Genomic DNA, 16,091 nt, shown 5'->3' with positions numbered 1-16,091 from the left:
GTGTTCAATAATAGATGAATGAGTAAGACATTGTGAAATGAATAATGATATGACTAAATACAGACAAAATTTATAGTCTGACCATGAAAGTTTAGAGTGTATTGCTGGTCATTTTTAATTCTAGCAGTCTTTATTTATTATATTTATTAAAATGTACTTTTTCCTAAGTCTGGTCTTTAATTCACAACAGGATTTACTGCATTGCTGATGAAAACGGAAACCTTCAAACATAACTCTCTGATTCCTACTGGCAAATGGCTAACCAACTATATAACCAGATGTACAAGGTTAATGGAGCTGAGTGTGCCAAATGTATATTTTTTCCTTATTTTTTTTCTCTTACTGCAGATATTTAGACATTCAACGAACAGAATCAAATTAACCCTGAGAGTACACCATGTATCACATCAATCAATCAGATAAAAAGCATCAGAGCCCTTTGGGATCTGTATCTGTGACTCGAAGCACCTTTTCAAGATGCTGCAGCTGAATAACATTAAATAACATTAAAATAGCATTGAGGCCAGACTATTAAATTTTAAAATAATATAGCGAAACACTGAATTTATTAGTGAGGCAGCAGTAATTACAATCTTTAACTGAAGTGGTTCATGAACTATGGACACCTTCAAAACCTGACCGCAGTTTCTCCAAGATGTGGTTATTCATAAATAATATAATCTATGAGTAAACTGCTTTCTTTAAACCGCTGGATGGGAGAGAAAAAAAAGGCAGCTTGAAGATCGTAGTCTGTCTAAAGCTGCCTCAAGCAAGAAAATTATAATTAGGTGTCCTCTAGAGGGCCTTGAACTGCTGCATATATTTTTTTTTTAAAAAGTGAAGGAGCCTTTAATTACTAATAGAATATGTGTTGCAACCAAGGACCTCCTTCAGGAATTAAGATGAAATAACATTCAAAGGACAAGAAAAAGAATTCATGTGAGATATAGTTTCTTTTTAAGCCACAACCCAAATAGGTTGGTCTTGAGGGGGAGGCTTGATTGGCAGGGAAAAGCTTTGAGCCTGATGTCTGGCACCTTTTCAGTAAAACAACTCCTACGTCTGCTTTGGGGAGGCTTTGTTGTTGTGACTGGAGGGGCACATGACAACCGTCTGTTGCAGTACCCTAGAGTTATGGCAATTCTTAGAGATAACACAGACGATGTTGGAACCGAAAATGTTTTCTGGTACTTTGATATTAGCTTGTTTTTTGAAAAGAAAAGGAAATCAAATGCTTGCTTGAATTCTTTCCTTTTGGACCCCTAGCCATAAGATAACAGTTTCCAGCTAGTTTAACATTCAAACCACTTTATCGATTACAAAATGAGCAATTCAGCAGTCTATTGAAGCAGCTGAATATTGACGTAATAATAGCAGAGATGAAGTTGATCACAGGAATGGCTCACATTAATAGAGAAAGCAGCTTTGAAAGTAACGCCTATGTTGACAAACACAACATATTTTTTGTCTCATATACTGTATGTGTGACATTTTTTTGCAATATTAGCCAATTGTTCAATCCATTGCTTTGGTCTAAGCTGAAATACGCATTCTCAGCAACTTTTGAATGAATTACCATGAAATGTTGAGATTCATGGTTCCCAGAGGATGAATCCCTCTGACTTTGGTGATCACCTGACTTTTCCTGTAGAACTACCAGAAGGTCAAAGTTTTTATTTATCCTGTGAAATATCTCAGCACCCACCGGATGAATTGGGACAACATTTTGTACAGGCATTCAGTGTGAGTCTGGTTTTAACAGACTCAGAGCATAAGACAAACAGACAAACAGACAAATCTTCATCAACATATAGGATTGAAAATATCCAAAATGAATGGATGAGCTTGGCAGCAAAAGAGTTGTTGTTATAATTCTTTTGAATAAAATGCTTTAAAACAGGACTAGCCTGATGGAAATCAGTGGGAAAGTGTTGCAAACATAACAAAATATTGTCAGATACTATTTGTTTTGCAAGAACTTCAAATTCAGATTTAAAATAATTTAGGCAGTAGAATGAGAAACACAATATAAAGTGTTGGTTTCATTAGCTTGTTACACTTTCTTTTTCAATATGATGACAAGAGAGATCACTCCGAGACTTCTCTTGGATAGGCTTTATTTAGTCGTTAAGTTGTTACTGTACTACTACTCAGATAGATTCACATTGACAATTACAACCCCTCCTCATAATATGTTGTTAATAGGGGAAAGGTTTCAGAATTTTTGGAAGAACACAGTATAAATTGAAAGGCTCTACTGAGAAAATCCTCAGAATATGGATTTCTTCTTGGTTTATGTGGAATAAAAAACCTTGATCTCCCTTCTGGGTAAATCTATTTACATTTGCATTTATTCATGTTGCAGGCACTTTTGTCCAAAGCTACATACAAATGAGATATTTATTTTATTTCAAAATAGCCATTCTTCACCTTAGGAATAGAAGTTTAAGTTTTATGTATAGTTGCTCTTATTTTAAGTGTATATGATGTGTGAGTGTGTGAAAAAATATGTTTGACTGTACTATACTTTTTGTCATATCCATTTTTATATTTCAGTTGTTTTTGGTTGTGTATTATATCTTTCTATCATCTCTCTAACTGATGAAGATGCAGAGAAACTTGTCCATGCCTTTATCTCCTCAAGACTGGACTGCTGCAATGCCCTCTTCTCAGAGATCCCTGGCAGGAGCATCCAGAAGCTCCACTACATTCAGAACAGCGCTGCCAGGATCCTGATGAGTTTGTGAAAACACGAACATATAATACCAATTCTGCTTTCATTGCACTGGCTCCCTGTCTCCTTCAGGATTGACTACAAAGTCCTGCTACTCACATACAAATCCTTCATGCATCTCCCTACATACAGGAACTGATCATACCCCAAACCTCCACCAGCACCCTCAGATCTGCCAGCAGCTTGCTCCTCCAGGCCCCCATAACTGAGCTCTGCACCGTGGGGGATCTAGTCTTCTGTTCTGCTGCACCACGCTTGTGAAACAGCATTCCTAACTATCTGAGACAGCACAGACCCTAGAGTGTTTTAAAAAAAAGCCTAAAAATCTTTCTATTCCAGAAAGCTTTTTCATCTCAACTCTTATTATTATTATTTTCTTTATGTTGTTTATAATAATACACATTAAATGTATGATGATGATGATGATGATGATTATTATAATTATTATCATTATCATTATTATTACATAGCCTACTCTGGAAAACTAATAAATATAGAATAACACGTTTCTGGGGCAAATGTTCCTGCTGAGGTTTTAACAGAACTGAACCAACTCAGCATCAAAACAGCGCCACTCAAATCCCACTACACTGCTATAAAAACATTCTTAGAGATAGGTAGAAAAAACTGTCTGTCAAGAGTGTGCGTGACCTCACGCTTTCCTCTAATTGGTCAGTTTCTGACTTGCCATTTTTCCTATTGGTCGATTTTAAGACTGCCCTCGTCACAACAGGAAGAGATGTTAACTGGCCGTCTGCCAGGTAAATATTCAACAGAGGATGCTAGCTATCCCCATGTCTGACACGACAAAAGGACAGCAACTCCTGGACAACTGGAGCAAAGATGAAACCACATGCTTTCCCGAGGGCATCGAGGTAGTATTTTACTATCATTAAGTGACTTGTTTTCACAATTTTAAAAAGGAGAAGTTATAGGGCGCGGCCTGCTGTCATTAGCTAGCTAGCCTTGGGGCTAACGTTATGATATTTAGCGGTTAACTGCATTATCCACAAGCTAAAACGGCATTAGCTAAGAGGCTGGCTATGCTTGACGAAGCAGTATTTAGTTGTAACGTTGTAAAAGGTGTTGAGGACAATGCTCTGGAAATTATTCAAGACTTGGGATTAGCAAGGTGTATGGCTGGTTCCAGGTATGGTTCGGGGTTACAGGTTACGTCTGAAGTCGAGTGCATTGTTAATTTAGCAATTTGTATACGCCGGGTCAAGTTTAACTTAATCTTAACCTATTTATAATGATGGAAAACTCATTCGATGATTGTAACTAGTGTGTAAACAAAACTAAAAAACAACCAAGTAGCTTCGATGAGTTGCTGTTCTGTTGTTTCGGGTGATGTTATTAATGACTCCTTGTCATCATCATCATGGTCGTCTTGTTTAAGCAAAATACAACATCCAAACACCACCGAAAGCTATTTGGATGAAATGTTAGGTATGAGTGTATGTTAGGTATGAGTTTAAACACCTTGTGTATTCAACAAGGTGTTTGTTTTGCTGATAAGCAAGGTCAGATTTGGTCAAATTTCCAATGCAGTTTGGTACTGTGAGCACAATGAAATCAGCCAGACATCATTATTACACCATAATAATCATTTCTTGTATATTCAGCTACTTCTGCTATGTTGTTTTGAACATGAATACACCAAGAGCAACGACAACAGCATTAAATGAATAGTCTTAACTATTAAACAGTTACTCAGATGTCCTCTGATTTTGTTTGTTGATGGGCACTGTCTGATGTGTACAGTGTATGTGTTTGGGTACACCTCTGGTAGCTAAAAAGTTAAAGATAATTTCTGTATTTGATAGTTACCTTCCCTCCTGTACTAATGTAAACACTTCAAACCAAAACTGAAAACACCCTGGTTTTTGTAACTGTTATGAGTCATTGATCTTTCAGGGATTGGCAGCATAATCTGTGCTCATATCTCATAACTCAAGAAACATACCTCTCAAATCTGAACTTGCCTTTCAGTAATATCTGTGCTGTGATCCGTTCAGATGGACTGAATCACAGCTAGGTAGTGTATAAGAGATATAAACATACATTCAGGGTACATTTAGGTGAAGTAACTGTGATTTCAAAAACTCATACTGACACTGTTTTAGTGCCTAATTCAGCTTTTTGTAGTAAACAAACACAACTGTCACAGCCAGAATTGGATTAGCATCTGGCAGGTAGCTGATGTTAAGTATTCAGTGAGATCCAGATCTTCTGTTTAAGTACAAAATGTCAAATATAACAGATAATGTTTGTCTGTTTCCTAAAATGAAGTACCTGTCAAAAAGAGAGATTAAGAAACACTGCGTTTTCTGTAAGCTGGGTTTGCTCACTGTGGTTTTACAGCCAACGTCATTTAAGGTGGATTAGTCGAGGATTTGTGTTTGTGTTTGTGTGTGTGTGAGTCTTTTTGTGTGTAACAGCATTCAAGCTTTTGACTCCTAAGCATGGGCTGACTGGATTCACACAGTAAACACTTGTTGCCACACACACACGCATTTGCAACCTCCTTCCGCCAATACCCTGCCACAAACAGACAGAATAAAGTAATCCTTGTATGAAGCAAAGTCCACGTCATGAAACAGCCAATGTCTTCATGACATGCAAAGTAGTTGCAGGTCAGGGTAACTAGGTATGTAACTAACCATGGTCACGTGTTGCGTAATGCATAGCAAGCATTTTTTTAAAGTTTGGAATGTGTAGTGAAGTGATCCATCAAATAGTTACAGTGAGCAAGTTCAGTCAGCCCCGACCATACAGCATAGGCTCTTTTCTTAAATAAAAAATAAAATTGTAAGACTTGAGTCTGTTGTCAGTGGATTGGGGTAGAGCATTATTAGTCTACTTCATATCAACATTTGTTGGCCATTTGATGTGTAAATTATATCTAATTTTCTTTATTTCAACTAATTATTTTCTTGTGTTCATTTAATTTATGATTTGAAGATGTATTTTACCTGGGGTTTGCAGAAAATATAACTCGTCATTTATTAGAATAACACTTTCATCAAGAAGAAGCTTGCATTTAGTTTTTATAGTGTAGAATCATCATATTTTACAATTGTTTTGATTCTAATTGATTCAAATTTTTGTCTACTCAGACATTTCAACAGTAAAGTGGTTTAATTGTTTTTATTTGTGCCTTGTAATTCCATCTGCCACAATTTTCATAAGAATCCACTTTCTGTCTTTTAATTTTCCTTCAATTCTGTTTGTTTTGTTTGTTTATTTATCTGAGTTTATTCCTGCGCCATTGGAAATAATCTTGAGTTGAACTCTTTTAGTTTTAGACATCAGACTGAGAGCCTGTAGCCATGGATGGGCCTGGTTCCAAAAACAATGAAAGCACCTTCCCCAGCTTCGGTGACCTGGATGACTTTCTCACCAAGCACAACTCCAACTTCATCTGGCTACTTGTGGGTGAGTGGTCTGCATCTGTACTGTAAGAAATATCCACATCAATGATTGATTTTTCTTAGACTTAACATAACTTCTCATATGTAAAGCACAGAGCTGTCAACACTAGATCAAGTTGCGTTTTAGTTTGATATCATATCGTCTTTTGGTCTCATTAAAGTATGTTAAATAATAGTTTTACAATTATTGCATAGTCCTGGTGTAGCTCTCGGTAGGCCGATGATATTTCATGTTTTACAGGAAGTTGCCTTTTTTTCTGTATGACTACAACATCTTCAACTTGAAAATAGCTCTTTTGGGGAAAAGGAAAAAAAAAAAATCAGATAAAGCTTTTAGTGCTGCAGTAAAACCCAGCTGTTAGCCCAGATTTGGAAGAGTAAACAGTTACTGTGTTAAATCCATCTGCATTGCTACACTCTGTAAAAAGTGATGAAAACATTTTTGGTTATAGTTTATGATGGGTTTTCCAGTCTATTTTACTGATGGGTCTTATTCATCAGGAAGCGTAGCATCTGGCACATTGTATAAAAGGAACAGTCAGTACACATGTATAATTAAAGAGTTGACTTAATGGATGCAAAATCAGCATTAGTGATTAAATTATAGGCCTATTTCCCATCTGTGTTTACAGACACAAGTGATCAACAATTAAAGACACTTTTCTGTTCACTTTTACATATTGGTTCAGACCATAAGCATGTTGTAGATAGTCTGTAAATGTCTAAAACGTCCCACTGTTGTAAATAAAAATGTGTCCCAAGTCACTTTATAATTGATCATCTTTGACTGACTGAGACCTTGTTGTGTTTTTTTTTTTTTGCCTTTCAGCCACCATTCTGTCCTGTGGATGGATCATCTATTTAACTTATTACAACTCCCGCAACATCGGCCTCATCCTCACCCTCATCATCAACAGACTCTACAAGGATGGCTACATTCATATCGGTGTGTTCGTCAGGAGCTTTGTCACACGGTGATAAATAGGGAAGAGGACGGCTGCCAAAGCTTTCAGTTCAAGGCGTTAACTCGGCCTGCTGAATATTTCATGATGAGCCAGGTTCTATTAGCGTTTATCTCCGTAGAGTCTGTACAGCAACCTGCCACCAATAACAGATTGAATTTCTCTATATAAACTAGACACAGACTGGGATTTAAAGCACCTTGAGACCTTAAATCCAAGTGTAACTCAGCCATTATTTTTCAGCAAATTGATCAGTTCTTTCCAAAAACATGTTGGCTTCTTCACTAAAGAGTTAATTAGGGCTTATCTGGTGCATCTGCTCTGTAATAATTCAGAACCAATCAGTTTACAGCCCCAAAATCAACCTTCAGAGAAGCCAAATTACATCATATTGATGCTTACTTTGTAATAAGACATGCTTGTTGATTATTTTAGTAGTGAATTAACAAATTCACCTCATTTATTTAGCATCTCAGCTGCATGCGTCGACAGAAACCCGCAGCCGACATGCCATGAGTAAATAGAGAAAGAACAATTACCGAGGCAGCATTAAAATTTTAGTAAAGGCCTCATTGCCAACATGTGTCACAACAAAGTGAGCAGTCACCTGTGTGGCCACTAATCTGTTTATTCAAATCCGCCTCTTAAGTTCCACAGAGTTCTACCGTCCACAGGTGGCATTTACAAAAAGCATTGCAAAAGCTCGGAAAAGACAATCGCTTTATCCTAAACAGGTCTGAACATGTTTATTTAAAGGTGTGTCTTGTCAACACTCGGTCATGTGAAGTTCTTGAGCAGGTTAAAAGAGGGAAGCACTGACCATGACAAGTTCCCTAGTGAGAGAACCTTGGCCCAGTCACACATCCTGTCTTTAGTCAGTCAGCGGAAAAAAAAGTCAAAAATACCACAAACATGAGTGTCAGCTGGAATGATTAGAGTTCAACTGCTCAGGTGTCGTCACCCTCTTGGCATGAAATAATTAAAAGACGTTTTATGAGGAGGATTAACGATGGCAAATCATGTTCAGGTTATTGCACATCTTTCTTGCCCAGTGACATTCTCAGGCCTACTTCATGTACAATTAGATCCTAATCATGTTTTTTTCTTTTCTATGATTAAAAAAAAAAAAAAAAAAAAAAAAAAAGAAAGAGAGAGAGACAGGATGATTGAATGTCCCAGCAACACAGATTTTAACCTGTCTAATTACATCTTTTGTGTAACATTTTAATTAATTGGTGTGTTAACTTCAGTTCAAAAATATATTGAACAAATCCAAACAGATTTACACTGCCATGATATCACTTTTTCAGTCAGTGTAATCAACGCTACTGTTATTTATTTACTGTTTATAGAAATATTATACGTGTACTCTGTGTCTGTAACACAAAATATGTGTGCACCTCCTCCATAGGCTCCTTCTCCTTCTCTGTGCTGTCGGGGAAAGTCATGTTCAGAGATGTCTACTACATTAACCAAGACATGTCTATCAGGTAATGTGACCTCCTGAATCTCCTGGGTTCATCTATAATCTTAAAGTTTGATTACTGATTGTTTTATTTTTTTCTGCGTAATAGGATACAGGATGGCTTCCTCATATTTCGCTGGTGGAAAATGTATAACCCAAAACAGAAACAGCATGGTAAGTAGAGTGTAACTGTCCTCCTCATTCTGTTGTTTGCTTGGAGGAAAACGCGCATCTGTTATTATTTTAATATAACCTACTTTAACTTTAGGATTGCCGAATGTAGAATATTGTAACTTGTCTCTCTCTTTTATCACCAGACCCCAAGGCAGAGACCAGGCTTTACGTGACAGTCAACGGCTTTGAATTTCATGTTTACAACCGGACCGACCTCTACGCCCGCCTGCAGGAGACCTTTGGCCTGGATCCCACACTCATCACGCACAAGAAAGATGAAGAAAGGGGACGGGAGGAAAGAAACAAGACCCTGGAAAGGTAAGACCAAGGCCTCATCAAACAACATTGACGATTGCCTTGAAAGCATTAGTCTTTTTTAGGGACAAGTAAGACATGTCTCCAACATTGATTTGAAGTTAGTTAAGTAGATGTTAGTTAAGTAAAAATAATATTTTGGTCAATACACATTCCTGATTGCTGAATACTTATCTTGCTTCTGTTATCATAACTCACAGTAACATAAAATGTTGGGTTTTTTACGAATTAATCCACAAATTTGAACAGTAAACCAAAATTGAAGTATGTCTGAATTCATTTATTTTACCTAGCAATCATCTGAAAATGGTGGGATTTGAAACGAAAACAAATCTCTTTTTACATGGGTTATCATTCACTAAACTGTGTCTTGATTATTGTAATACTGCGTAGGTAGTATTGTATGGTAATTTATTTTCTCTCTAGTATTGGACTTCACTTCAGAAGCACAGTAGTAAGTGTGAAAGAGCAATTCCTCAGGTGTGGTTGGAAATGCAAAAAAGCAGGAAACAGTACTATCTTATAAAAAAGATTTATGAATTGAAATTTAATGACAAGCAATAGGAATAGGCTGCACATATACAATCCCTTTTCCCCCCATCATCATGAAATGCGATGGAGGTGCAGGCACAGAAGAGAGCTATTATCATTTCCTTCTGACAGCCAAATTAATTGTACAGACTGGAAATGTAGTTCTACTAAACTGTTGTAAGGCTGAATGTCTTCTGGTCCACTGTAGTGTGAACATCAAAGCAGAAAATCCAGACCCAACGTCTTCTTGGCGCTCCCTCATCCCTGTCATCAAAGTTAACATCAGCACGGTGAGTACCTCACAAGTTCATACCATCAGGACACCACTGAGATACAGAAAAATATTAAGGACAGAAGTGTATTTCAGGAAATAGTATATAGTATGTATATACGTATGTTTGCTCTCTTGTAGGGTCGTTTGGCGTTTGGGAACCACCACCTCCCCCAGACTCTGTGTGTTAACTTTGAAGATGCCTTCCTGACCTACGCCACCAAGCCACCATCCAGCCACCTCGACCAGTTCATGCACATCGTCAAAGGCTCGCTGGAGAATGTACGCGTCATGCTGGTTCCCAGTCCACGCTACCTGGGCATGCAGAATGACGAGTAAGGCCAAGTCATATATTTATTTTTACAGTACACCATTTTATTTGTTTTCAAATTTTATTTCAGCCTTGCTGTAATATCACAAAAACTTGTTGTTCAAGAGGTTTTGCTGTTTAAATTCATGGATGAATTGTGTATAAAGTAATGCCACAGAGATTGAATAATATGACACTCTGAAAATGTAGTATTTATATATTCAAAGCAACTTTTGTAATGTGTAAACAACCTAATTTTTCAATTGTTGATTTCGGTGTGAGAAGTATTTTCCCCAAAACATTTTTATTGATGAAGCTATTGCCTAAAGAAAAGTTCAACATGTATATTGTCAGTCATTAGTATAATGACTGTATAATGAATGAGATTATTTGTACTGCGATATGTATGACGTCAGTCTTAAACAAAAGCAGAGGACTCACTCTACATCCCTGTGCTTGTTTGTACTTAACAAAACACAAAAAAAACACAGTAAATCTGCTGCCATGCTATGCTCCAGAAGTTTTTCTTTTTTTTTTTTTACAATTTTATATATATATTTTAGATGTGTATATATCAAAATGTTGATAGAGTGCTTTGTTTTTGACCTGGCAGCTTTAACGGTGCCATGAACCAGTATCTGCACTTAAACAGAGTGAATCGACATGGAGCGTGAAATTGCATTAAACCTCAGTGATGTTTAGAGTCGCTCTGAGTAAAAAATTGGCAACTGTAGCCTCTAGAAAATCCATCTATGATTTCAACCTCCAACAGTCCTTGAAGTGTCTTAAAGCCTTATTGGAATATCCAGTGAGATGAAGAAACAATATTTAAGAGGAAAGCCATTGCTTTTAAGAATTTAAAAAGAGTGTTTTCATGCAAAAGTTGAGCTTCAATAAGCGCTGATTATTTAATTAGGGCTTTGGTAGCTCTTAAGTAGAGCAGGAGAAATTCTGACACGTTGATTATATTTGCCTCTATCAGAAAAACTCTTAAAGGACCAGTGTGTAGAATTTAGTGGTATCTAGTGGAACAGACTTGGCAGAAATGCAATATAATATTCATAAGTATGTTTTGATTAGTGTATAATCACCTGAAAAGAAAAATCATTGTGTTTTCGTTAGCTTAGAACAAGCCCTTTATATCTACATAGGGAGTGAGTCCTCCTCCACTGAGCCCGCCATGTTGCACCGCTACGTTTCTACAGTAGCCCAGAATGGACAAACCAAACACTGTCTCCAGAGAGGGGCTTTCGCGTTTTTTGCGAGTTTTGTGACCACCGTAGGTCCGTAGGTTCTCATGCTTGTAAAGGGAGGGTGAGGGGAGGGGCATTCAGTTGGTTGTAATCTACAACCTCACCACTAGATGTCACTAAATCCTACACACTGGTTCTTTAATGAAAACTGGGTTTTCTCTGTACCCTTGTGGATTTCTTTTCTAGGCCCCCCAGACTGATGGGTGAAGGCTTTGTGGTCATGCAGTCCAACGATGTAGACATCTACTATTACCAAGATGAGCCCGGTATGCACGCACACACACACACACACACACACACACACATACAACGCAAATAATCTTGCTTTTAATTTGACAAGCTTACATTATTAATTTGTAGTTGACATTGTGATGTGCTATTGTGTGTAGCTTTGTGTTTTGTATTATGTGTCCTGTGTGTTTTTTTGCTTTGTACTGTTTGTTATTGTGCTGTTATATGTTTTAATTGTGACCTGCAGAAGGTACTGCACATGAAAATTAGCAATAAGCTAACTCTGGTACAGTACATCAAATTGTAACATTTATGTTTAACACTGTACAAGGTCTCAATAAATACAATAAATAATAATATTCACACATTCTAAAAAAAAAAAAAAAGCCCAAATCCATTGTCTTTTCTCTGTAATAACACTCACAGAATTGTTTAACCTTATTGGACACACTGTGTTTTGCCTTTGAACGACTGATCGATAGTGACTGGCTAATTATAAAGGACTTAAGAGTAAATGTGCAGTATGTCAGCAAGTAAGCCATTAAAAGTAAAGGGTTCTTTGGTTTCAAGATTGTTTTCAAGGCTTTGCTTACATTTGTATTTTTGTTCAATATTTATTGTCAGAATGCTCTAGGGCTTGAAATCTTTGTGTGTGTGTGCGTGTGTGTAGGTCTGGTCCCAGTTGAGCAAGAGAGTGGAGAGGAGGCAGAGACATGCAGTGAGGGCGATAAGCTGCAGGACTTGCCTCCATGTTGGGGTCTGGACATAGTCTGTGGAAAGGGAACTGACTTCAACTACGGCCCCTGGGCAGATCGTCAGAGGTGAGTAAACAGAATGTATAAATACACAAACTCTCTACTTAATTACCATGAAAAGACAAGCTCTGTTGTTAAAACCTGGCCCTAATATTCAGGTGAAGTGAGATTTAAGCATAAAGTTTTCTAACTACTGTGTCTAACAGATCAAACTGTTAAGGCTCTAGATTTGGGCTTTACAGATGTGGTCTTGCATTTACACGAGCGCTCACTTTTCACAGGGATTGTCTGTGGAAGTTCTTCCTGCCGGCTGACTACCAGGCCATGAAAGTGACCGAGATGGCTGAGCCAGGAAAACCCAGGCAGATCCAGGCCTTTGAGCTCCGCATGAACATCATCGCTGATGCCACCATCGATCTGCTTTTCACCAAAAACAGGGTGACTCTAGCGCTCGCTCTCGTGTGCTTTCTTCTCTCTTTTTTTTTTTTCTTCCTTTCTTGCCAAACCCTTTGATCTATCTTCGTCCCCCTGCTGCTTCCCTTGTCTTTGTCTTTATTCCTCCCTGTGTTTTTAGCTATTGATATTGGTTCATGTTTTATGCTTTTTAAAATTTTCATGCTGAAGCAGTGCAGGGATTTTTTTCGCAAAGCTAAGTATGTGAAGTGCATACTAAATAACAACATAAATGCATGTTGAATAAAAACATAAAATGGCTTGAGTCAGGAAAGATTAACATTTTATGACCTCTTTTGAACACATTTTTTAGATTAGATGACTATCTTCTGTTTTTAAGACAGTAAGGCACTCACTCTAATAATTTGACAGCATACATGATTTTTCTGTTTGCTCTCTCCCCTTCTGCTGTCTTCATCCCCATTAATAGGAAACCAATGCCATCCATGTGAATGTAGGTGCCGGTTCTTACCTGGAAGTCAACATCCCCATGACTGTAGGAGAGAACGGTAAGACCAGTGAATTAAAACGTCAGCACTCAGATCTGTTGCAGCAGGTGTCCCACTCATGGGTCATCTGCGCTTGTGGACCAGTCTTCTTCATATAGAAACACATGTCAACTCTGTTAGTTTTCTCTTTCATTTGGTATTAATCTGATGCACTGACTAATTACTGAACTTTCCCAAAAGTCAGGAAGAAGACAGAGATTCTTAAAGCTAATCATAGCAAATTAGCATCTTTATTTACTGTATTTGACATGTAAATTTAGGAAGTTCAGTGGCTTCTTTATAAGTGGAATTTAATCAAATTCTGCTGTTTCATGAATTGTTTATTATTTAGGCCCATAACAAAGATCTTTTGAGGTCACAGCAAACGTTAACCTGGTTGTCAAAAATGTAAACATACTATTATGGAAATCGTTGTATAATCATGTGAAATTAATGTTACCATGACAGTACTCTAAAATTACTTAAGTTTACTAAAGTTTGTTTAGTCTTTGCTAATAAGAACTTTTGCTATTTGCTTTTTTTAAATTTCACATTCTCAGTCATATTGTGCACATATTTAACAATATATGCCAAAAAGAGTACAAAAACCAACTACTTTGTATTCTTATATCAAAATCCAATCATGTTTTCCTCCCTGTAAAACAAAATATGACGTGTGCTTATGTAGGCTTGAACCAACCAATGTCAACCAATCAGTCTTCAACTTTTAGCGGCACAGAGATAAGATTCACTATGATGATTATGAACGTTCACATCAAATTCCTCCCAGCGTTATGTCCTACCTGTCTGTCCTGTTTCACTTGAAATACATCACGATGCGGAAGTTAGATACTCTCAAAATGCAGTTTCATCTAGACTTAAAGTGAGCTTTTACGTAAGAATCAAGTTTTCCACTCTTATAATAAAGACTAGACTAAAGATCAAGTATCATAAATATTTAGAAGCCATGTTCAGAATAAAACCAGTAACCTCAGGCAAATGTTACAATCTCAACACTGATAGTTTGTGAGACATGTAATCATTTATCACACTGAGCAGATAAGTCATCAGTCAATGCTGTCCTCTGTCCCCGTGAATTTAGTTAACATAAGTAGATTTTCAAGTTTTGCTGGTAAATGGGATTAGTTGCGAGGACTTTGCTGTAGCTTTGTGTTTTGAGAATTGATGGCCCTGCTTTTCCGCTTCCTTCTTCTGCCCTCAGGCTACTCTCCCACCATCAAAGGTCAGCTGCTTCACGTTGACACCACCAGCAGCATGCAGTACAGGACTCTTCTGGAGGCTGAGATGTTAGCTGTAAGTAGCAGGCAATTATACAAGAAGCTCCTCTGTTGAAGTTTTGGAGATAAATTTGGAAAATGGTCACTTCTTAGCTGACTTAAGATGCAAGGGAGAGAGATACAAATGCAATGTCAAACGGGCATATACATAGTAAGTGCTCTGCCGTTTAGTGAAAACTTGTTCTGCCTCTGCCTTCATTTCAGTTCCACGTGATAGCCAGCTACCCTCGGGTGTGGAACATGCCTCAGTCGTGGCAGTGTGAGATTGAGGTGTACAAGGCCACCTATCACTTCATCTACGCCCAGAAAAACTTCTTCACCGGTGAGTCTCCCAACAAACAAACACAATCTGAGCGCAGTCATCTGAGATCGGAAGGTGAAACACTGTTTTTTTCCCCACCTCATCACTGTCCCGTCCATCTTTATAGATTTGATCCAGGACTGGGCGAGTGACAGTGCCCCAGACATCTACTCCTTTGTTCCCTATTCCTGGAAGTTCAAGATCCTTTTCCACCAGTTTGAGATGATCTGGGCGGCAAACCAGCACAACTGGATTGATTGTTCCACCAAACAGCAGGAGAATGGTGAGGAAGATGAAGATGCTCTTCTAGATGCAGATAACTATACTATACTAAACATATTAAAATGGGTGTTCAGTTACAGAATGTGTCTTATAAGAGTAGTAGAAGTCAGCTTATTTATTTTCTGCATGCAAGGCTCTCTGTGTAGAGATATAGACATGTACACATATCTATGTGTGACAGTAAAGAAAAGAACAAGAAGAAAAAAGAAAATTTCTATAATTATTCTGTCTTTAACATGATGACAACCCATAATTCTGCACTGAAATTACATTTACAGTCATTTCATCTAACAAGCCATTTACTTAGAGATGAATGACTTTTTTTAAACATATTTTGAAGTAAAGCACAAATTGCAATATAAAATCCTAGAAAACAATACAATTGGATGATACAGTAGTTTTATAGTTTTGCTATGTAACAAATAGACTCACCTCTGTATATGTCTTTAGCATTAGCATTAGCACTGCTGCAAATAATGGAGGGGAAATAATTCAGCCATGACAGTAATCGATAACTTAATGCCTCTATAACACTGACTAATGTACATGACAGGATGCTTTGACTCTATTAAGTCATGACATATTGTACAGTATATACTCCCATCCCAAAATGGTGCAGACTAATCAATTGCATTATTGATCTTATATAGTGTACCTGGCAGCATGCGGCGAGACGCTGAATATAGACTTCACTTTGCCTTTCAACGAGTTTGTTCCAACCACCTGCAATACCCGCTTCAGCTTGAAGGTTAGTCATGCGTTAAGTGAATATGATTTGTTCCAAAACTAAAAGTCAATTAAACGTCTGGTTTTTGAGTTTACTTGTAATGATTT

The 16,091-nt window shown here is 37.5% G+C and overlaps 1 protein-coding gene across 10 annotated transcripts in view; it reads left to right on the top strand.

The window, feature by feature from the left end:
• The first annotated feature begins 3,456 nt into the window (after positions 1–3,456).
• kiaa1109 (KIAA1109 ortholog) overlaps positions 3,457–16,091 on the top strand; it is a 66,186-nt gene continuing 53,551 nt past the window's right edge. For 6 of the 10 annotated variants that reach the window (XM_042436899.1, XM_042436905.1, XM_042436901.1 and 3 more), the window contains exons 1-16: positions 3,457–3,609; positions 6,037–6,172; positions 6,998–7,114; positions 8,542–8,620; positions 8,705–8,769; positions 8,913–9,087; positions 9,824–9,905; positions 10,028–10,221; positions 11,636–11,715; positions 12,351–12,501; positions 12,717–12,873; positions 13,319–13,397; positions 14,599–14,690; positions 14,879–14,996; positions 15,103–15,258; positions 15,908–16,005. In XM_042436899.1, coding sequence (XP_042292833.1) covers positions 6,067–6,172; positions 6,998–7,114; positions 8,542–8,620; positions 8,705–8,769; positions 8,913–9,087; positions 9,824–9,905; positions 10,028–10,221; positions 11,636–11,715; positions 12,351–12,501; positions 12,717–12,873; positions 13,319–13,397; positions 14,599–14,690; positions 14,879–14,996; positions 15,103–15,258; positions 15,908–16,005 — 1,749 coding nt within the window. In that variant the 5' untranslated portion in view covers positions 3,457–3,609; positions 6,037–6,066. The remainder of the gene's footprint in view (positions 3,610–6,036; positions 6,173–6,997; positions 7,115–8,541; positions 8,621–8,704; positions 8,770–8,912; positions 9,088–9,823; positions 9,906–10,027; positions 10,222–11,635; positions 11,716–12,350; positions 12,502–12,716; positions 12,874–13,318; positions 13,398–14,598; positions 14,691–14,878; positions 14,997–15,102; positions 15,259–15,907; positions 16,006–16,091) is intronic. The other 4 variants (XM_042436908.1, XM_042436907.1, XM_042436902.1 and 1 more) reach the window with 1 other exon arrangement.

Source organism: Thunnus maccoyii, chromosome 16 (assembly GCF_910596095.1).
Source record: "Thunnus maccoyii chromosome 16, fThuMac1.1, whole genome shotgun sequence".
NCBI classification, from domain to species: domain Eukaryota; kingdom Metazoa; phylum Chordata; class Actinopteri; order Scombriformes; family Scombridae; genus Thunnus; species Thunnus maccoyii.
Note: the sequence above shows the minus strand (reverse complement) of the source record. Positions and strands in the feature narration are given on the sequence as shown.